At 35.8% G+C, this 23,615-nt stretch overlaps 3 protein-coding genes across 3 annotated transcripts; all 3 read right to left on the bottom strand.

The window, feature by feature from the left end:
- Positions 1 to 598: 598 nt before the first annotated feature.
- Positions 599 to 2,762, bottom strand: LOC125185638 (WAT1-related protein At1g09380-like). Its single transcript, XM_048082198.2, has 7 exons — positions 2,544 to 2,762; positions 1,962 to 2,024; positions 1,767 to 1,883; positions 1,448 to 1,691; positions 1,215 to 1,373; positions 982 to 1,133; positions 599 to 886 (listed from the first exon to the last, which is right to left on the bottom strand). Exons 1-7 carry the CDS (start codon positions 2,723 to 2,725, stop codon positions 709 to 711), a joined length of 1,095 nt encoding a protein of 364 aa, XP_047938155.1. The 5' UTR covers positions 2,726 to 2,762; the 3' UTR covers positions 599 to 708.
- A 7,155-nt stretch (positions 2,763 to 9,917) lies between these two features.
- LOC125220469 (WAT1-related protein At1g09380-like) lies at positions 9,918 to 11,952 on the bottom strand. The gene is made up of 8 exons (XM_089062150.1): positions 11,774 to 11,952; positions 11,243 to 11,305; positions 11,046 to 11,162; positions 10,798 to 10,969; positions 10,554 to 10,712; positions 10,329 to 10,480; positions 10,092 to 10,234; positions 9,918 to 9,940 (listed from the first exon to the last, which is right to left on the bottom strand). The coding sequence occupies exons 1-8, from the start codon at positions 11,950 to 11,952 to the stop codon at positions 9,918 to 9,920; spliced, it is 1,008 nt and encodes a 335-aa protein (XP_088918276.1).
- A 224-nt stretch (positions 11,953 to 12,176) lies between these two features.
- On the bottom strand, positions 12,177 to 22,874 carry LOC148934039 (uncharacterized). Its single transcript, XM_089062149.1, has 3 exons — positions 21,865 to 22,874; positions 21,124 to 21,453; positions 12,177 to 12,192 (listed from the first exon to the last, which is right to left on the bottom strand). The coding sequence occupies exons 1-3, from the start codon at positions 22,872 to 22,874 to the stop codon at positions 12,177 to 12,179; spliced, it is 1,356 nt and encodes a 451-aa protein (XP_088918275.1).
- Between the last annotated feature and the right edge of the window lie 741 nt (positions 22,875 to 23,615).

Raw genomic sequence — 23,615 nt, 5'->3', positions numbered from 1 at the left:
GGGTAAATGGTCCCTTCCATGTTCTCAAGTGGATAATTGATAATGCATATAAGGTGAACTAGCCTCGTGAGTACAATTTGTCAACGACGTTCAACGTTGCTCATTTATCTGCATATGAAGTAGCAGTGAAGATGAGGCAGTTGAAACAGATAAAGGGTCGAGTATTTTTCAATAAATGGAGTATGATGCAATTCGAGTTGGTGACGTGATGCAGTTGATGCCAAAATTGCCGAAACAAAAACAATGTTGAAATAACGCGAAATTTGCGTCGCGATTGTGAAACAGGATGAAGAATCAAAAATCATAGCTGCACCATGTTGTATGACAGAATTTGACCATCAGACATTGTTTAAAGGGTGAACAGAACAATTTACTGTTCTCCATTTTTCATTTTATTTTCTTTTCAATTCATAGGGTTTTCCAATCACTTTAAATAGTGAGTTTCTTTGTGCAGTCACATTTTAATTCATAAGAATATTTTCATTTCTCAAGATACTAGGTTACATTCATTACTATTCTAGTTTAGACATTCAATACATGTTTTCTTTTTTTCTTTATTTTTGCATCACGTTTGATCTAAGATATGTACACAAAACAATTCAACATTGTAAATAAGATACACTAGTAGTACTATGCAAATTACATGGTAAAAAAACAAGTAGATTCTCAATCAACTCAATAACGAAGAACGTACAAACACAACCAATTTTAGGCATATCGTACTATCGGAGAATATTTACTAAATGCATCCGGACTTTGCGAGAGTGATTCCATTTTCATTTCATGCTCAGCTATCTTCTTCTCTGCTTCATTAACATTGGTCTCCTTACCCTTTCCCCACAACACTCCGTACAGTCCCAACACAATCACCACAGATCCAACAACTCTGCAAGAACGGACCAACTCGGTTGGTTATAGTTAAAGACACGAAGGTACCAAACATAATATTCCAGACTAAAATCGTAAATAAATTAAACTTACGTTCCAGTGTAGATCTTTTCATCAAGTAGAGCCCAACTGATGATGGCTACCATAACAAGTAGCAAAGGGCTAAACACCGATACGTATAAAGGGCCTTTCTTGTCTATGCACCATGCCATTAGGCAAAATGCTAGTGCTGAGCACACTACTCCCTGCAAACATTATATTAGTACTCATGCATGTTTGTAACTAAATATAGATGATGATGAAATGAGAGAATGTTATTATTATACCGCGTAGATAGATGAGATGAGCCTAAGATCGGAAGCGAGGGACCAAGCAGATAAGTTAGGCTCCATGCCGAAGGCCACGGCCACGCACTGGACAGTTGCCATTGCGCACATTATGGCCGTGCTTGAGTAGGGAACATTGTAGGTTTTGCTTACTTTTGCCTGCAATTTAATTATATTAGTGTTCTAGTTTTTTGAGTTGATAAAACAATAGACATTAATATGAGATTGATTACTTGGATGATCAAGTAGACAGCCCAAGAAACAGCACTGAGAATGAGGAGAAAAGGGCCTAGAATCAAACTGGGATGGGTGTTGCTTGGAGCGCTTCTCTCTGCAAATTTCCAGTGAATGATGGATTGTCCAATTGGTACGACGGGTCCCGAGTAAAATGACAAAAACAGGGCTCCTCCTACACACAAGGCCGTGCCCGCTATTTTTGCAAGCCCTCGCATGGTCTTCACGCTTATGTTTTCCAGTCTGTCACATATAGGGATGTCAGTGGAGCCTGAAACCTGTATGAATTTTGAGGGTTAGGGTTGGATAGATTATTACCGAAAGGCAACAGCCATGATAAAGGTGACCGCGGGATTGATGTTGGTTAACGCGCACGCAATTGTTGGAGTTGAATTCTTCAGTCCCACGAAATATGTGATTTGGTTCACTGTCACTCTGCACCATAAGATAAGCCCTATTTTCAGATGTTCAATTAATTTTTTTTAATATATATGAGCCTTGTTTTCCACTCACCCAGATATGGAGCATAAGAAGATCTGGAATAAGATACCTCGTGTCATTTTAGGGCGATTATTCCTGCAAAAATTGGCAGTCAAACTCAACATAGCAAACAAATGATACGTAGAATGATAAAAGTTAGTTATGAAAAATTAAACATAACTACTCAAAAAAAATATTAATTATGTTAATTCTATATTACCTAATATAATAGTACTAGTAATAAAATGAGCAACCTTAAATTAATTATGTATGTATATGTAGGAGTGTATCTGGTTTGCGGACACATATAACATGAGCAACCTTAATTTATACATCGCCTGGTGTAGATCATGTGATACCTATGCAATGTGTGTGCCTCACTCTCACACCATTTATACACACACATAAATTAAAAGAATTCAAATAACAACAATTTTATTGTAAGAAACACAATTTATATTTATATGTGCATAAATATATTGAGATTTTAATTGTTCCGGACCTTATGCCAATTTCATGCCCTACTATTAAATTGGAAGAAGAAGAAAAATTCGAGAAAATGATGAGACAGACATACATACAGATGAATAGATAAATAGATAGATAGATAGATACCTCTCCATGAAGTAAGCAAGAGGAGCAATAGAAAGCGTAGCAAAAAGTTGGCGATATGCAACTTCCACAAAAGGACTCATTCCGGTATCCATTGCCAATTTTGCTATGATATTCATACCAACATAGCCTAACTGCACTATCACCATGAACACGAATGCTGCCACACCTCCATCTTTCTCCATCTTCTTTGATTAATTTTCCCTCAATATTATATGAGAGAAAATTAATAATATGTAAAGATAGATGGTGAGGATGATGGTGTTGTGGTGAGTTAGAGAGAATGAGGAGATATATATAGTAGATTTGATTTAGAAGAGGAATGATGGTTTTGTTTTTGTTGTGTAATGAAATATGCATGGGAGAGGGGAGTATCACGCTTCCCCATTCTCATTTATGCTATAAATCCACTTTCAGTTAACACAATATTGTTTGCCAGCTTACCTTTTTAATTCATTATTACTAAAATCCAATTTTTCTACACATACACACGTCTTGCAATAACCAAATTGCATTCTTCCATTTCTCCTCTTGCCTGGTTGGTTGGTTGGTTGTGCTTTTTTTTAAACAATATTGAAATAATTGTGAACTAATATCTATATTTCAGCTTCTATTTCAAGTATCAACTTCTGTTGTGCACTGCATTTTGTTTCAAGTTGCGAAAAGGTCGACCCAATTTACGAAATTTTAATAACTTCTTATTATATTTACTACTATGGTACATAATTATAATAATTAGATTACGATTTTCTTTATTAGTTTATAACATAATAATTGCAACAAGATTATTATAATAAAATATATTTTCCTATTTTGGATGTCCACTCTAAATGATATTACATTTCTAAATATAGAAACATCACTCTATACTTAATTCAATAATAATATCTAACAATTATAAACAATATACTAATATTTGATTTATTACTAATATATTGTAATTATAGATTATAGTTATTTATTATTACTATTATTATTATTATTAGAATTAAGTATGATTCACAATATAAAATGCTTTAAGATTTTTATAAATAATTGTTATTATAGTTGTTTAAAATAATAAAAATCAAATGTGTAAAAATAACTAAATCATATAGTATTATTTATATAGCACTCTCACTTGTCTTTTTTTTTTTTATAAATCTATAAATCGAATAATTCGATATCACAAATATTTACTAATTAAAGGATCTAATTTATAGTATGTACCAAATGATGATAAATAATTTCAAACCCTAAGTTGAACTAATAAATTATACTACCTCCGTCCCCCAAATATTGTCACATTTTGACCAGCACGAGTTTTAAGAAATGTAATGGAAAGTGAGTTGAAAAAATTGGTGAGTTGAAAAAATATGAGTATGATTGAGTTAGTGGAATATATGATTTACTATCAAAAATAGTAAAAAATGAAGTGTGACAAACTTTTAGAAACGGATCTAAATAGTAAATTGTGACAAACTTTGAGGGACAGAGATATTAGTATATTACTATTGTTATAGCCTTGTAGGAGTAGTGTAAGTTACCTACAGCACATACTTGGGTTGTAAATTAGATCCGATTAATTCATGTATTGGCTTATGCAACATGAAAAGAAGGGCCCTCATTTATTTCCCTATGACGTCTCGATATATATGTACTAGCTTTCATGGAAAGGAATGAACATACATATCATTATCATAAAATTAATTAACATAAATGCCAACTACAGTGAAGGATAATTCACCATCCAACAGAATCTTCCTATAGAACATTAATTAACTAATTGAGATTCCTTTTAATTTGTAGTTTTACCTCTGTAAATGTCTCATTGAAGGTCACCAATTATTTTTTGAAATTGTAATTTTGAATTGGGAATTGCATTAAACTGATCAGTGATCAGGAATCCAGCTATTTGAGTTAATCCGTTGAATTTGGACAACAGTGTGTAGTTCACTGGCATGAATATATTCAGCCACGTTAAATGTTATTTCACTAGTTAAATAAAAGACCTGTGTTAAATGAATTATTGGAAGAAGCACCTTGTTTTAAGCCACAATTAAGGATGAATTAGAGTGAAGCAGGAGAAAGGGTTGCCCTTGACCAGATTTTGATGGTTGTTGTCAACATTTTAATTAAGGGATACTTTTAAAATATTGACAATTTTTATATTAAATGTACGGTATTATTGTAATTATTAATTATTAATTCGAAAGACTAAATTAACTAAACAACGTAAAAAAATACTATAAGTACAAATACATAGGGTTGGTATTATTGTAATTATTAACTCGAAAGACTAAATTAACTAAACAACATAAAAAAAACATACTATAAGTACAATTCATTAAAATTATAAATATAATTATGAAAATAACTTTTAGCTAAATTTAATTTTATAAGTGATTTGATTATTTTTTAATATTAAAAGTGTAAAATTTTAATTAATTCTAAATTTTTACTCTTTAATTAATCCTTAATTTTTATATTTTAATATTAAAAAAATAATCGAATCACAATCAAATTAAATTTAGCTATAAGTTATTTTCATAATTAAATTTATAATTTCACTTTATGATAAAATTTCGCGCGGCACAAAATAAGTTATTTGTAATTACATAGATACGCGCGGCACAAAATAAAATTTCGGTAAACTTCATGATTTTATGATAGTAAATTCTAATTTTAAAATTTAATTTTACATGACTTGGTACCTACACACTAAATTAATTTTCTTTTTATTAAATATTGTGAGCGATGATATTATTGGACTTTCCTATCCTTGCAATGGTTCTAAATATAGATTGAAAGATTGCAGTACTAAAATTCATTGTACTTTCCCATTCTTGGTGCATTGATTCCGTGTAAAACGAGAAACACGCCTATTGTTTTTTCTTTCAGTTGTATATGCAAATTACAAAAGCTTACAATTTTATATTTATCTTGTTTCCTAAAAATAGAAACTCCACTTAAAAAATAGATTTTATAATCCATTAACACTAATTTTATTACTTTTTTTTTCTTTTCTTTTACTTTGGTTTAACCATTTTATCTTTTCACCGTTTTTACTTTATTAATTTTATATTAAAATTCGTGTCGTTTTCAAAGTTTCCGTTTTTCAGAAACGGAGAATAAAACAAAGTCATACTAGTAGAAACGGAATACACTTTTAGCAATATCAATCGTTTTATATTACTATTGAATTTTAGCATCATCTTAATGTTTCTATTATTTTCACCATGACATGTCAATTAATTAATGTGAATGTTATATCAGAAACTTATTACCAATAGAAAGATTCAATAATAACTTTATTATTTATACACTTTAAAAAAATTACAATATATACTTCCTCCCTTTTTTAACTATAGGAGCTTTAGAAACAATACGAGTTTTAATATAAAACTGGTAACGAGAAAGAGGAAGAAAAAAAATATTAAAATTAGTGCTAGGAAATAGTAGGTCCATTTTCTAAAATGGAAAGTGTCTATTTTTAGGACTATTAGTATAAGATTAGGTCTATGTTTATTTTGAAGTATAAAATAATAGTATTGAAATTAATGTTTTGATACTCACAATTCATATATATATGGAGCATAGGGGCATGTTAGGGTGTCATCACCTCTTAAAATAACAATATACCATCATTTCTAGTCAATCATTTGTACACGTGGACGAATAATAAGCTGTCATGTGGCAAAAAAAGAAAAAAAAAGTTATAAAAGACGGCCAGCAATATGTTGTACACTGTACAACAATTTTTCTTGGACAGCAATATCCAACACGCTAGACAGCAATCTATATAGATTGTTGTCTAGCGTATTGAATATTGTTGTGTAGCGTTTATAATATTGTTGTATAAGTGGTGTCACGGTATCATTTTAAGAGGGGTTGTCATTTAAACACAAACCTAGAGCATATATTAAAAAATTATATTTATTTTCAGTGGCGTTGTATACTATCTCCAAATTTCTCATTTTATATATCGATAGATTACGATTCATTTTAACCCATACATATATCATAAGTATTTATTAAGTACTTCCAATGGCATTTATATTATTATCCACGGAATTATATCGGATCTTCGCCATTATACTGACTTCATTTACATTCAACTCCTCACCAAAAGTCCAAAACTCACTTCATTTGCATTCAAGAGTCGAATATTCCTACAGAATTTAAATCAGATTAGATCATTATTATAGATAAATTGATAATAACCAATCATTAGTATGGGCCATATATATGATATGAAATTTAAATCGATCAATAATGCTACATTACAGTCTGATCCAAATGATTTTAATCTAAGATGATATATTTGAGTCATTTTAACACAACATCAATTTTGATGATTCCCGTTTTCCATCTTATAGAATATCACTTAAATTACTATGGAAACTACTTTCTATCTCCTAAAATAACTCAAAAATTTTAATTTCATGTAACTTTTTTTGTTTTAAATATTTTTTCCACAAAAATACATATCAAATTAAATATTTCATCTGTCGCGGATCAGTAGTTATCACACTTACGAGATGTTACGAGATGTTAGAGGATGATGTTGTTCAATATATAATCCATGTTAAACAAAGTGAGAAAAAACAGTTGAAAGTATTAGCGGTGATAAAAAAAATAATCAAAATAAAAAAGAGAGGGAAAATATGGTTGAATATCATAATGATAGTTTACATTTTTCAAAATAAAAACGTGACCATTTTCGTAGAATAAATAAAAAAGGAAAATGTGATATTTACTCAAAGACAAAATGCATATACTCCCTCCGTCCCAATTTAAGAGTCATGTTTTGCTATTTTCGTCCGTCCCAGTTTAAGAGTCTCATTTAGAATTTACCATATTTGGACATAAAATTTAACCTCATTGTTAATGAAATTTACACTCAAATGTCATTACTTTCATAAAAATCAAACAAAACAAAATCCTAAACATACAAAAAGTGAAAAGGGTCTTACTTTCCACTACCTCACTTCAATTATTACACACTCCAACAACAACTAACTTCAATTATACACTTCAACAATTTCTTAAAACTCGTGACCTAACTAAATTGCACTCCTAAATTGGGACGGAGGGAGTAATTTTTTATCACATAGATTCATATAATCATAATTGAAAGATGATTTGTGCCAAGAGTTATGCGAATTAAAATGGCATCATATGTAATCATAAATTACTTAATATTTCGTATTTTGTAGTACTATATTTCAGACAGAATGTATTCAATCTTATTATGTAATAGGAGTAGTACTATATATGTCATTATGTGTAATTACACATAATGTGTGATTGTCTTCCTTCTGTAGTCATCGAATAAAATATCCTCATACATATTATGGACATAATATTATCACACTCGAAACAACCAAATATTTTGAATCTTATATTGTTAAATACGGAGTACTCGATTAAAAAAAATAACCACATATGAATCCTTATAAAATTACTTGTAATTTGATGTAGATAATTTAATTTAAGAGTGTTTTGTGAGAAATAATTTAATTTAAATCCAATTATCTACACTATTCTATTTTATTACTATATCTCATATTTTATTTTTGCTCACTTAACCCTCTAGATATTATTTTGTTAAATTCAAACTATTGCTAATGAGGGAGTAATAATTGCAGGTTCCCAATAAAAAAATGAGACCATGTACTATTCTTCCTCTTCCAAAAAGATGTGGCTGTGAGAAATAATGTGTGAGAATTATTTCTATTTGGCTTTTTTGAAACTCGGTTAACATATCAATGTTAATCGGAACACTTTTATATACTCATGTGTGTGGTTAAAAATTAATTAGGAGAATATGGAGATATATGATTAAAGAATTTTTGTAATAAAAATCTACTTAATGTGCACAACAACATATATTCACATGCTCTACAAGAATATGGAAAAACGAAAATTGGTAACAAAATTTAAAGGTATACTAATATTGTTGGTTACTTAATATACTTTTGCATACGATGAACTTAAATCATTGTTGCGTACTTTTTACACTAATCTAGTGAGTAAAAACTTAGCCTTGCTGATGCAATTGCGGTGTTGGCTTTACTTTATAGAGAGCAAATGATTAACAAGTATTCCTTCCGTCCCGTTTAAAATGACACGTTTTCCTTTTTAGTTTGTCCCAACTTAGATGACATATTTTCTATTTTGGAAACTTTCTATCTTCAATTAATACAACCAACAGTTTTTTTTCACTCCTATTAAAATATTCATCTTTCTTTCTCTCTCTATTTTAATACTTACACCCACTTTTTCTCTCTTCAATTAAACACTTTAACCAATAACTCCTAAAATCTCGTGTCGGCTAAGGAATGTGTCATCTTAGCCGAGACGGAGGGAGTATAACTTTTTCTCTCATAGAAACTATATAAATTAGTAGCTACTACATATGTGTGTATTAGAAATTATTGTTATATCAATCGTATAAAAATGCATTGAAATTGATTTTTTACTAAACATATGTCATTTACTTCTCTATGTATATAATATATTATCTTGATTCTTCAGAGGTGTTGAGCACCTTATACGCCTAACTTGTTATATATATCGTGAATGTTGGATATACGTCTTAGTCAAAAACTAAAACTTGTTACGCCACGAGTGTTTTTTTTTTCTTTCTGTTGTTACGCCACGAGTTATATCTACATCGCCGCTTGAAGACGATATATATGCAGTTGATATGTATTTAAATGTTGCACGCAATTTGAAATAAATGATAGGCAACTAAACAGTTTCAGGATGGCTAATTAAGCTTATTGAAAAACTTATAAGCTCCGACATATATTTTATAAGTTTATAAAGTCCTACCTCCCCGTTCCATAGAAATAAGTTATAGGAGTATTATATTTTTTCATTTATTCCACAGAAATAATTCATATCCATTTATGATAACAAAATTTTCTCATTTTTCTGTTTCTTTATTATTTATGGGCCCCACTGTTCACTATATAATTTCAACTATTTTTATCTTATTCTCTCTTATTTTACCAATTACACATTAAAACCCACGTTAACAACAAATAATCTATTTTATAAGACGGAGAAAGTTTGAAATAACCTATTTATATTGGAATAGTTGTTGAGTTTATAAGTAAAAGAGAAACAAATCCAAAAGAGAGAGAAAAACCGAAGATATATGAAATTGATGAAAACTTATAGTATGTTGGTAATAACAAACCATAATCGGATTGATTTTGTAAATTATATATTTGTAATAAAATTTATAATTTGTTGGTAATAACAAACCATCATCGGATTGCTTTAGTAAATTGAATGTTTCTAATAATATTTATATGATGGTAATACAAACCATAATCGGAGGTAGCGTTAAGATCTAGAGTGAACTACATAATTTTACCTGATCTTTTATAAATGAACACCAATAGTTCCTGATTTTTTTAACAATAGATACCAAACATTTGATTTTTGAGCCATGGAGACTGAAGAGTATTTATGGAATCAACTAAATAAAATCAAAAGTATAATTTCTTCCATTTAATTCAATTACCATCCAAATTGAATTTAAATAAAAAAATTTGCCGTTAAAAATTGTTGGATGCGGCACTTCCTCCATTTTCATGTCATGCTCAGCTATCTTCTCTGCTTCATGAACAGCTGTTTCCCTAAACTTGCCCCACAACAGTCCGTACAGTCCCAACGCAATCAGCACAGGTCCAACAACTCTGCAAGAACGGACCAACTCAGTAAGTTATAATTAGAGACACAAAGGTACCAAACATAATATTCCAGCCTAAAATCGTAAATAATTAGACTTACGTTCCAATGTAGATCTTTTCATCAAGTACAGCCAAACTGACGATGGCTACCATCATAATTCGCAAAGGGCTAAACACGGATACGTATAAAGGGCCTTTCCTGTCTATGCACCATGCCTTTAGGCAAAATGCCACTGCTGAGCACATTACTCCCTGCAAACATTATATTACTCTACTTTGTAACTAAATATAGATGATGAAGAAATGAGAGAATGATATATTATACCGCGTAGATGGATGAGATGAGCCTAAGTTCGGAAGCCAGGGACCAAGCAGATAAGTTAGGCTCCATTGCGAAGGCCACGGCCACACACTGGACAGTTGCCATTGCGCACATTATGGCCGTGCATGAGAAGGGAACATTGTAGTTCAGGCTTTCTTTTTCCTGCAATTTAATTATATTAATGTTGTAGTTATTTGACTTGACAAGACATTAATTTGAGATTGATTAGAAGAGGTGGTGTGGTTACTTGGATGATCAAGTAGACAGCCCAAGAAACAGCACTGAGAATGAGGAGAAAAGGGCCTAGAATGACGACGAGTCCGGAGTAAAACGACAAAAACAGGGTTCCTCCTACACACAACACCGTCCCCAGTATTTTTGCTTGCCCTCCCTTGGTCTTCACGCCTATCTTTTCCAATCTGTCACATATAGGGATGTCAGTGGAGCCTGAAAACCTGTGTCAATTTTGAGGGTTAGGGTTTGATAGATTATTACCGAAAGGCGACAGCCATGATAAAGGTGACCACGGGATGAATGTTGGTTAACGCGCATGCGATTGTTGGAGTTGAATTCTTCAGTCCCACGAAATATGTGATTTGATTCACTGTCACTCTGCACCATAAGATAAGCCCTATTTTCAGATGTTGAATTTTTTCTTTTTAATATATATATGTGCCTTGTTTTCCACTCACCCAAATATGGAGCATAAGAAGATCTGGAATAAGATACTTCGTGTCATTTTAGGGCGATTATTCCTGCAAAAATTGGCAGTCAAATTCACATTATAATATAACCGAAGAGAGAAGTTTTTGTTGAGTTAATATGTGAATCCAACATAGCAAATACTCCCTCCGTCCCACAATGATTGTCCCATTCTTCCATTTTCGTCCGTCCCACAAAATTTATCCCATTTCACTTTTTACCATTTTTGGTAGTGGACCCCATATTCCACTAACTCATTCCTACACATATTTTATTATAAAACTAATATATAAAAGTATGACCTAAATTCCACTAACTTTTTCAACTCAATTTTCATTACATTTCTTAAAACTCGTGCCCGGTCAAAGTGAGACAATCTTTGTAGGACGGAGGGAGTAATTGATGAGTTGTATGCTAAAAGTTATCACATTTAAAATGAATTCAAGGTGGGGTGGCAAGAAGAAGTCAAGAAAATGATGACATAGAGATACATATAGATGGATAGATATATGGATAGATACCTCTCTACGAAGTAAGCAAGAGGAAGAATCGAAAGCGTAGCGAAAAGTTGGCGATATGCAACTTGCACAAAAGGACTCATTCCGGTATTCATTGCCAATTTTGCTATGATATTCATACCAACATACCCTAACTGCACTATCACCATGTACGCGCATGCTGTCATATCTCCTCCCCCCATCTTCACTGATTAATTTTCCCCTAGAGAGAAAATTAATAACATGTAAAGACAGAGGTTGTGATGAGTTAGAGAGAACGAGGAGAGATGATAGTTTTGTTTTTGTTGTGTAATGAAATATGCCCGGGAGAGGGGAGTATCACGCTTCCTCATTGTCATTTATGCTATAAATCCACTTTCAGTTAACACAATATTGTTTGTCAGCTTACCTTTTTAATTCATTATTACTAAACTCCAATTTTTCTACACATACACATGGGCATGTCAAAATGGGTATCGGAAATTGGATACCCGATATCCGAACCCGAAATATCGGGTAATTGGATTTTTGTATTATTGGATGTCGGGCCGATAACCGATCGGGTAATACCCAAATTACCCGATTTTTTTTTAAAATTTAATTAATTATGTATTTATTTTATTATTTAAAAAATTCAAACGTACTCACGAAATCCTTCACTCTTAAGTTTTATTTCTAATAATTTGTAGTAGTTTTTTTATCTTCAACTCGAACTACTTTTAGTTTGTATCTAATTCGAACTACAAGTTTGTATTTCCAAAAATTTGTAGTAGTTAATTTTCTTAAAAAAATAATAAAAAAATATTTAAAAAAATCTACAATCGGGACTGGATACCCGAGTCGGGTATCTGGGTACCCGAAAAAATAATTTCAGATCGGGTATCGAATATTAGATTATTGGAAATTCGGGATCGGATAACCGAAATTTTTGAATCGAGTATCCGCGCGTACCCGATTTGCCAGACCTACATGCAGACGTCTTGCAATAATCAAATTGCATTCTTCCATTTCTCCTCTTGCCTTGTTGGTTGGTTGGTTGGTTGTGCTTTTTTTAAAACAATATTGAAATAATTGTGAACTCATTTCTACTCCCTCCGTCCCAATAAATATGAAACGTTTGCTGTTTTGCACAAGATTTTATGTAGTGTTGTTTTGTAAGTTAAAGAAGAGAGAGAAAAGTAGAGATAAAATTATTTCTATTTTAAGAAACGTTTCATTTTTAATGGGACGACCCAAAAATGAAAACGTTTCATTTCTAGTTGGACATGGAGTATATTTCTGCTTCTATTTCAAGTATCAACTTCTGATGTGCACTGCATTTTGTTTCAAGTTGCGTAAGGTCGACCCAATAGAATTTTAGTTTACCAAATTACAATAAATTCTTATTATATTTATTACTATGGTACATAATTATAATAATTAGATTACGATTTTCTTTATTAGTTTACAACATAATAATTGCAACAAGATTATTATAATTAGTGGAAGGAGGGAGTATCATTTAACTCATTCAACTCAATTTCTTAATCTCTATGTCCAAAAGAAGTGAACCAACTTAGATGGGACGGAGGGAGTCTGAATTATAACATCCTAATAATAATATAAATAATAATAGTATAGAATAATAAAAATTACTCCCTCCGTCCCTCATTATTTGTCATCATTTGACCCGGCAAGAGTTTTAAGAAATGTAGTAGAAAGTGGGTTGAAAAAGTTAGTGGCATGTTGGTCCTACTTTTATATATTATTTTTATAATAAAATGTGAGTGAGAATGAGTTAGTGGAATGTGGGGTCTACTACCAAAAATGGTAAAAGTGAAAGGTGACAAATTTTTAGGGACGGACAAAAATGAAAATAAGTGACAAATTTTCAGGAACGGAAGGAGTATTCTCTATTAAATAATGAGGATTTAGTTTGTTTTTTGGTTGAATTAAACTACACAATTGAATTAATGAAAATTAGACGCATGTATAAAATACTGAAAAGAAGAAGAGAATGTGAGAGAAGATATTAATTGTTTTATACTCTATACCAATAAAAAAGGAATTTTAATTCGAGATTTTAAGAAATGTAGTAGAAAGCTTGTAACATCCCACTTTTTCAAAATCTAATTTTCGAGATATAAAATTTTTGCATTAAATGTTTTAATGCTATGAAGTATGTGAATTAAATGATGAGTGATTTATTGCATGATTCTTTGTGACCTAATTGCGATATGGAGTTGAGTTTGAGTTGAATAGTCAAACTTGTTGATTATATGACGTGGCTATTGAAAATTCAATATTGTGGAAAATATGTTGTGAAGATGAAGTGGAATTAAAAATGGTGGATTTTGTGACGTAATTATGTGAATATTTTGATGCGGGGCGAAATAATATTGTGGTGAATTATTCCTAAGGGATGAGTGAGATTAAATAGCAGCATCATTATTTAATTGGAATCAACCACTTCTATTTATTGGAAAGGAATTCTATTTTTCGTGGATTTGATTATTCTCTTGGGATATTTATCCAAATTAAATCCAAAGTCCGATTATTCCTTATTTCCTCTGTGAAATTTTCAAAACCCACTTTATAATATGGAGATTTTCGAAAATCTCCTATTTATGGGAGAAGGAATTATTTTATTATATGATTTAATTCCTTATTTATTCTCTTCCATGAATAAATATAAATATTCTAGCATATCTTACCATATCTAAGGAGATCTTGCCATATCCTATTTTGATTAAGAAATTAATTAAATTCCTTGTGGGAGAGGAATAAAAATCGTCACTTTTCCTATTTAATTGGGGAGATTATTATTTTTATTCTGCTCCGTAATATTTTATTCTACTCCGTGAAATACTTAAATTAAATCATAGGCTAATTAAATAGCCTAAGATTTCGAAATCCCCTTATTTCTCACCAGAATTAATGCCAATCTCCTCCCATATCTCCTCAAATCTTTTTATTTATTTAATTATGGGACTTGCACTCTATAAATAAGAGACAAAACCCTAACGCTAGATCACAAAATACACGCCTCCCACTTCCCCAACTCACGCCTCCCATCTCTCTCAATTTTCTTCTACTTTTCTCCAATATTTCTTCATCTTTTGAGAAGAATTGAAGTTGAAACTCAAGAATCTTTGAAGAATCAAGGCTATTACTTTGTTTCTACCGTTCGTTCTATCAAGAAAAGGTATTTTTATATTAATCTTTCTTCATCTAACCGATTTATCGCTGTTCTTGAACCCTCATGCATATAGATTGAGTGAAAGGGGAAACAATTGATGAATATGGGATGCGTATGTGTGTGTGTGGATCGTGTGTGTGTGCGTGCCTCGGTGTGCGTGCATGTGTGTTTTCTGTGTGCGTGTGATGTGTGTTGTAAAACACTCATGCATGACATGTTTTGATGTCAGATTGGGAGTTGTGGTGTGAATAAAATTGATATGATAATCATGCCTTGTTTTTTTTGAACGATGTTATAAAACTAATCGATGGGAAAAAGGAAAACGTTGGGAACATGCATGTTTTTGAGTAGATGATTGAGACTTACTTGTGATACACATAAATTAAAGGTGATAACTCGCGCTCTCGGTGTGATAGCAAGAGGAAGAACGTACTTGTGATCTAAGGAGTCGAGGTGGGCTTTATTCACTAAACTCTTTTATTACCAAAATATTGATTATGGTGTTATAAGGGTGAATTAAAATGTTATGCCATGCCTGTGATTGTTTTGGTTATGTTGTGTGCCTGATGTTTAGTTTGTGAGTCCGCTCCATTAGGCTATAGGGCTATAAAAACGAATTCGGGTCTAAGTAGGGCCGCAAACCCTATCAGGCTAGTGTACACAGTTAGGATCGGGAGCCGTCCTTGCTAGTCAGCCGGTCTCGTGGGCGAATAGTGTGGCCACACTTTCGTCGCACTATGGAATTGTTGATTGTTGAGAAAATGAGAGGAATTGTTTGACTGGCCAGTCTATGAAATTATTTTGTGATACTCGATGATATTCTTTTATAAATGCAAACTCGAGTTCACTATGGTAAGGATGGCATATCTACTAAAAATGTTTTGGCATGAGGTCACTGAGTATGTTTAAAATACTCAGCCCTGCATGTGTTTTCCCTATGTGCAGGTTGAGCAGCGATGAGCGGTTGGCGGTGTTGAGCAAATAAATTGAAAGATAATATGATTGTAACAGTTCGCCCTCCTAGGGTACAATAAATGCGGCGGCTGCTACCCGAAACCGACTCCAAAGAAGTAACATAGGCTAGGGTTTCATTTAAAGAGTATTGACCAAAAGAGTTGAAGGAGATATCAGAGTATTAAATGCAACAACTTAACCTAGAAGATTAAAGGAAGAAAAATATCATAAATAACGATCAAAATCTCAAGAGTACGACATCATATCCAAGTCAAAATCACAAGAAAAGACTAAGGCTTCAAACCGAAGGCAAGATGCAAATATTCCAAAAAGAAATTCTAGAGTGTATCAAAAATTCAGCGGAAAACGACCAAGAGAGAAGCATAGCTATGTATGGTGACACAACTACACTTAGAGTTCAACATATCCATATTAATTAATTAAGCTGCTCAACACCCGCCACCACTCGTCGTCATTCAACCTGCACATAAGGAAAACACATGCAGGGCTGAGTATTTTGAAATACTCAGTGAGCTCGTTGTCAAAACATTTTGTAAGTTATGCCACCCTTACCAAGTGAACTCGAGTTTTAAGCAGTTATAAAAGGAATATCACGAGTATCACAAAATATATTTTCATAGACTGGCCAGTCAAAATAATCTCCCATTTTCATCATTAATTAACAATCATTCCATGGTGCGATGAAAGTGTGGCCACACTTTTCACCCACGAGACCGGCCGACTAGCAAGGACGACTCTCGATCCCATTGTGTACACAGCCTGGTAGAGCTTGCGGCCCATACTCAAACCCGAATTCGTAATAACAGATCAGATATCACATAAAAACAAACATAGGTATGGCATAATAGTTAAACCACCCTTATAACTCCGAACAACATTTTGATAAAGTAAAAGAGAGTTTTTAGAGTAAAGCCCACCTCGATTGCTTAGTTTTCAAGTAGTTTCGCTTTTCCGTTATCCGGCTTCGCAACCAAAGTTTCACCTTTTAATCACATAGGCACATATCACAAATTAGGTTCAATACTACTCTTACTCATGCATGTCTCATTACTTTTCCCTCTTCGCAACGATTTATCTTATCATTACTAATTATCCAAGATCATGTTTATCACATAAGATTATTTAACTATCAAACACACACTACACAACACAACAACACACACACACACACGCGGCACACACACACACGCCACACACACACTCACGGCACACACACATACACATGTTCCCACATCCATTTTCATCCCTCTTTCACTCAACTAAGATGCATGAGGGTTCAAGAAGACCGATTAATCGGTTAGAAGAAGAAAAGGAAAAGGTAGAAGGAGAACAAGCATAACTCTTAAACAAAAATACCTCTTTAGCGAAAAACAATCGGTAGAAACAAGTAATAGCCTTGATTCTTCAAAGTTCTTAGATTAAACTTCAATTTCTTCCCAAAGGATGAAGGATTAATGGAGTAATGTAGAAGAAAATTTGAGAGGGTGTGTGTGAGGGAGAGGGCCGAAAATATGGGGGGCTAGGGTTGGGGTTTTGGTTCTTATTTATAGAGTTCCACAAGATCTTTAGGTAATTAGAATAGAATATTTGGTAAGATCTCATTCTCCCAATTAAATAAATAAATAAAATAATATTGTGAAGTAGGGAAGAAGAATTAACAAAAATAGATCCTAGGGCAAATCCCTATAATTTTCGAAAATTAGGCCTTCCAAAAAGCCAAGATTTTGTTTTGGTATTTTTCCATATAGAATAAAATATCATGGAGCAAAATAAAAATAAGGAAAATTCTCCATGCAACAAGGTAAGGGGCGATTTCTAGCCTTTTTAAATAAGGCATGAATTTTTGAATATTGACTAGAATAAAGTATGGCAAGCTCTCTTGAAGTATGGAAAGATTTGGTAGAATAATTAAATTCTAGGTATGGAAGGAAATCAAGTAAGGAATCAAATAAAATAAAAAAATTCCTTCCTTCCCAAATATAGTGATTTTCGAAAATCAATAGAATAATAAGGGGGCTCGATTTTTCCATCTCTAAACAAGGAAATAATTGGCTCTTGGAATTTAATTTGGATAAATATCCCAAGTATTAAATAAATTCCGGAAAAATAGAAATTCTTTCTCCAAGGGGTCTAGGGTTCGAAAATTACAAGAATTAGGGTGATAAGTATTTATAGAAATTTTCTCTAATATTCTCACTCACCCATAAACAATTAAATTGCCACATAGTCTCATAACTTAATATATCACATGCCACATCATTAAATTAAATAGGGTTGACTTTTCAAACTTTCAACACAAACCCTAACTCAAATCGACCATATCAACTCATGAAATAAAAGCATCCTCGATGCCACGTCACCAACAATTAATTCTAGGGCTCAAAAATTAGGGTTCTAAAATCCGGGATGTTACATCCTACCACACTTAAAAAAAATTTTGTCCCGAAATTTGGTACCTTTTTACGGAAAAAGTTCCGGGTATAGCTCTATCATCTTATCCTCACGCTCCCACGTGGCTTCCTCGGGCCCGTGGTTTCTCCATTGAATTTTCACGAAGGCAGTGGTTTTATTCCTCAAGGTTTGGACCTTTCGATCCAAGATCATCTGGGGTCGCTCCTCGTAGCTCAGATCCGGGCTTACAGCAATATCCTCGTAACGAATCACATGCTTCGGATCGAACACTTATTTTCGCAACTGCGACACATAAAAAACGTTGTGCACATTCCCAAGGCTGGGCGGCAATGCTAATCTATAAGCTACGGGTCCTACTCCTTCTAGAATTTCGTACGGCCCGATAAAACGTGGTTTCAGCTTGCCCTTGACTCCAAAACATGCTATCCCTTTCAACGGGGATACTTTGAGAAAAACTTTATCACTGGCGTGGAACTGCAAGTCCGTCCATCGAACGTCGGCGTACGACTTCTGCCTATCCTGGGCTTCTTTCATTCTCGCACGGATTCGTCGAACGATTTCGACCATTTCTTCGACTGCATCGAGTCCAAGCGCTCTTCGTTCGCCAACTTCATCCCAGTAGAACGGAGATCTACACTTCTTCCCATAGAGTGCTTCGTATGGCGCCATGCCGATCGTGGCTTGAAAGCTGTTGTTGTAGGCGAACTCGATCAAAGGGAGTGCGGTCTCCCAACTTCCGCCTCGGTCGAGCACCACGGCTCTTAACATGTCCTCGAGAGTTAGTATCGTCCTCTCGGATTGTCCATCGGATTGTGGGTGAAAAGCGGTACTAAAGTTTAAGCGTGTTCCAAGCTCGCGTTGTAAGCTAATCCAAAATTTCGAGGTAAACTTCGGGTCACGATCAGACGTAATTGTCACTGGGACTCCATGTAGTCGCACGATCTCCTGAACGTAGATTCGGGCTAGCCTATCCGATCCATGGGTTACGGGGATTGGTATGAAATGCGCACTCTTGGTAAGCCGATCGATGATCACCCAGATCGCGGTGTTCCCTTTAAGGGTTTTCGGCAACGCAGTCACGAAGTCCATAGCGATGTGCTCCCACTTCCACTCGGGTATCTCAAGCGGTTGTAGCTTCCCGTACGGTCGTTGGTGTAAGGCTTTCACCTGTTGGCAGGTTAAGCAACGTTCCACGAAAGCTGCGACATCTCTCTTCATGCCGTTCCACCAAAAGGACTTTTTCAGATCCTGGTACATCTTTGTGCTCCCGGGGTGAGCAGCGTATGGGGTTCCGTGCGCTTCGCTCAAGATTTCGTTCCTAAGACTCTCATCGTTTGGTACACACAGTCTCCCTTCAAAGGTGAGAGTGTTGTCGGAAGCCTCGCCAAACTGTCCGGACTCACCGGTTCTTACTTCGACTCGAATTTCCTCCAATTTCTCATCTAGCCGTTGAGCTACAACGATCCTCGTCCTTAGATCAGGTTCTACTACTAACGCGGCGATTCGACCTTTCACGGTATCGGGTGTTCTAACTACTTCTATCCACAACTTACTCAACTCTCGCACTAGGCTCTCCTCGGCTGTCAGAAAGACGGCGAGTTGCGAATGGTCTCTACGGCTTAAAGCGTCTGCTACTACGTTTGCCTTGTTGGGGTGGTAGTTGATACCACAATCGTAATCCTTCACTAGCTCGAGCCATCTCCGTTGTCGCATGTTCAGGTCCTTCTGCTCGAAGAAGTACTTCAAACTCTTATGGTCCGTAAAGATTTCACACCTAACTCTGTAGAGATGGTGCCTCCAAATCTTTAGGGCATGCACTACAGCGGCTAACTCTAAATCGTGGGTAGGGTAGTTCAACTCGTGCGGTTTCAACTGTCGCGACGCGTAAGCGATCACCTTGTTGTTCTGCATCAACACGCATCCTAATCCGACTTTCGAAGCGTCGGTGTAAACTACGTAGTCGACTCCAAGCTCTGGCACAGCTAATACTGGTGCGGTGGTCAATTTCTCCTTCAAAAGTTGGAAGCTCGCTTCACACTCCGGCGTCCAATTCACCTTGATTCCTTTCTTGAGCTGTTGGGTCATTGGTCTCGCTATCTTAGAGAATCCTTCTATGAACCTTCGGTAGTATCCTGCCAAACCCAGGAAACTCCGAATCTCGTTCTGCGTCGATGGCGACTTCCACTGTTGTACCGCCTCGACCTTAGCGGGGTCCACTTGGATTCCCTCTGCTGACACAATGTGTCCTAAAAAGTTGACTTCCTTCAACCAGAATTCACACTTGCTGAATTTGGCGTACAGCTTCTCCTTCCTCAACGTTTCCAGCGCGATCCGTAGGTGTTCCGCGTGCTCCTTCTCGTCCTTCGAGTAGACTAAGATGTCATCTATGAAAACTAAGACGAACGTATCTAGGTACGGGTGGAAAACGCGGTTCATCAAATCCATAAACACGGCTAGGGCGTTCGTCAGACCGAACGGCATCACAACGAACTCATAATGACCATATCTGGTACGGAATGCGGTCTTAGGGATATCCTCCTTTCGCACTTTCAGCTGGTGGTATCCGGACTTCAAGTCCATCTTAGAGAACACTCCGGCTCCTCGGAGTTGGTCGAACAGGTCATCTATCCTCGGCAAAGAGTATTTGTTCTTGAGGGTCAATTTGTTCAACTCTCTATAGTCAATACACATTCTCATTGACCCATCTTTCTTCTTAACGAAGAGCACCGGTGCGCCCTATGGCGAAACACTGGGCCTAACGAATCCTAAATCCATGAGCTCTTGCAGCTGAATCTTTAACTCCTCTAACTCCTTAGGTGCCATGCGGTACGGCGCCTTCGATATGGGGGCGGCTCCAGGTTCGAGATCGATCATAAATTCTAACTGCCTATCGGGCGGCGGTCTAGGTAACTCCTCGGGAAAGACATCGGGAAAATCGCGTACGACAGCAACGTCTTCGAGCCTCGCTTCCTCCTTCTCTTCTCCGCGGAGATAGACATGGTAGGCCGGGCGTCCTTTCCTCAACATGGCGGTGGCTTGTAACGCAGAGACTACAGCGAGTCGTCGGTTCATCGAGATTCCGTGGTACACGGCGGGTTCCATACCCGGGGTTTGCAGGGTTATCTGTCGCTTCTTATAACTAATCATCGCGAAGTTCGTAGTTAACCAATCCATTCCTAAGATCACGTCAACGTCTCTCATCGCCATAACTCGCAGGTCGTGAGCAACTAACTTAAGTTCTCCTAGTACGATTTCTACGTTCAAGCAAAAACGAGAGATCTCTATCATTTCTCCTGCTGGTGAGGACACCATCATTTTATGTTCGGACTTCCTAGTAGGCAAACTTAGGGTATGCACACACAACTCAGAGATGAACGAATGCGATGTGCCCGTATCAAACAAAACAACGATAGGGGTATCAAGGATTTCGCCTATACCTGCTAGATTTCCACTCTCGGGCTTTCCTTGCTCGACCTTGGGCTGCTTCTGCTCTATAGCGTACGCTCTAGCCGGGGCTGGAAGTCTTGGGCGGACAGGCTGCTGCAGCCACAGTTGCTGATTCGGGTTTGCTCCCAAGCTCGTAGGTGGCACTCTCGGCTGCTGACGGAAACCCTGATGGTTCTGCCTCGGTCCGTTTCCCTTGCTCGGACACTCCCTCGAGAAGTACCCGTTTCCTCCACAGTTGAAGCATCTATTCGAGTTCGGTCCTCTACACTGCCCGAAATGGTACTTGGCGCAAACGTTACACTGAGGTGGTCTGGCACGGGGGTCGCTCCTCGGATTGAACGAAGTCTGTCCTCCTCCGTTGGGACGGTATCGCTTATTGTCATGGTGGATCCTACTCTCCTCCCATCTCCTCTTGTCATGGTTAGGATGTGGCGGGGGTAATGTCATCGCGGTGTTCCCCGCACTCTTCTCCTTTGGCATTGCTGCCTCTACATCCAAGGCGAGAGCTAGCGCCTCGGCGTACGTAAGGGTTCCGCGGACTGCTAACGCCATCCTAATCTCGTGCCTAAGGCCCTCACGAAACTTATCAGCCAGCTTCTCATCGGTATCGGTCTGTTCTGGCGCATAGCGGGTCATGTCACAAAGTGCACGGTCATACTCGGTTACAGACAGACGTCCTTGGGTGAGGTTGTGAAACTCAGCTGCTTTCGCCTTGCGGTAGCTCTTAGGTACGTACTTATCGTAAACTTCTGTCTTGAACTCCTCCCAAGTCATCCCGTCTATGCGATCCTGGGGCATGGTCTTCAGTTTGGTGTCCCACCAAAAAACGGCGGATCCGGTCAGCTGATGCGTCACGCAGATCATCTTCTCCGCGTCGTTGCACACTAAGGTTCGGAAGATGCGCTCTAAGGCTCGTATCCAAGTTTCGGCTTTCGCAGGTTCGCCCATTCCATCGAAGGTAGAAGGCTTTTGGTCAAGGAAAAGCTTCACGACTTCCCTATCTACTCGTGGAGGTAGTGGTGGTGGTGACGGCGGTCTTGGTTGCGTCACGCTTTGCTCTTCCGAAGCATGGGAAGATGGTTCCTCGTTCCTCACGTTGCGTCTAGGCGGCATTCTGATTTATCGCACTCGAATTGTTAGCGTACTTAATTTAAAATCTCAAGATGGTGATAGGGTACTTGAAAGGAAGAAAATTTTTTTTTAACTCATTCACAAGTAGGGTCTAAAGAAAGACCACACAAAACAGTTGTTAGGAAAACAGAGAACATGATAAGATTGCACCATAAGGTGGAAAACACTTGGAGGATAATAGAACGAGTAAATATATTCACGCAATAAGGACAGAAAAGAGTGAAGACGGCTTCATAGCCATATAATAGAATGAAAGGTACGAATTTCCCATTAAACCCTTGTCTTTTGAGCATAATTTACGATATCTATTCATCTTTGATTTTCTTGATTAAGCCGTTGACTTATTGTTTTAACAGTTCATTAAATACCTTGGTCAAAACCCTTTAAATGAAACCCTAGCCTATGTTCTCGTTGCTTTTAAGTCCGCCTAGGTAGCGATCACCGTATTTATTATACCCTAAAATGTCGGGCTGTTACAAAGCTGGTTGAAAAAGTTAATGGAAATATGAGTGAGAAAAGGTTAGTGGAATATAGGGTCCGTTACCAAAAGTAGTAAAAATTAAATGAAAAGTTTATTGGTGGACGGATAGAAATGGCAAATAAAGAAGTTTATTGGTGGACGGAAGGAGTATCATTTTAGGGAAGAAAAAGGAGCTATTTGACATTCAAATTGTTTTTATTTTATAAATTAAGGACAAATTTCCTAATTAAAAATATTCAATT

This window comes from Salvia hispanica, chromosome 1 (genome assembly GCF_029641045.1).
Source record: "Salvia hispanica isolate PSC_SH4W2 chromosome 1, Shi_PSC_v1, whole genome shotgun sequence".
Taxonomy (NCBI): domain Eukaryota; kingdom Viridiplantae; phylum Streptophyta; class Magnoliopsida; order Lamiales; family Lamiaceae; genus Salvia; species Salvia hispanica.
Note: the sequence above shows the minus strand (reverse complement) of the source record. Positions and strands in the feature narration are given on the sequence as shown.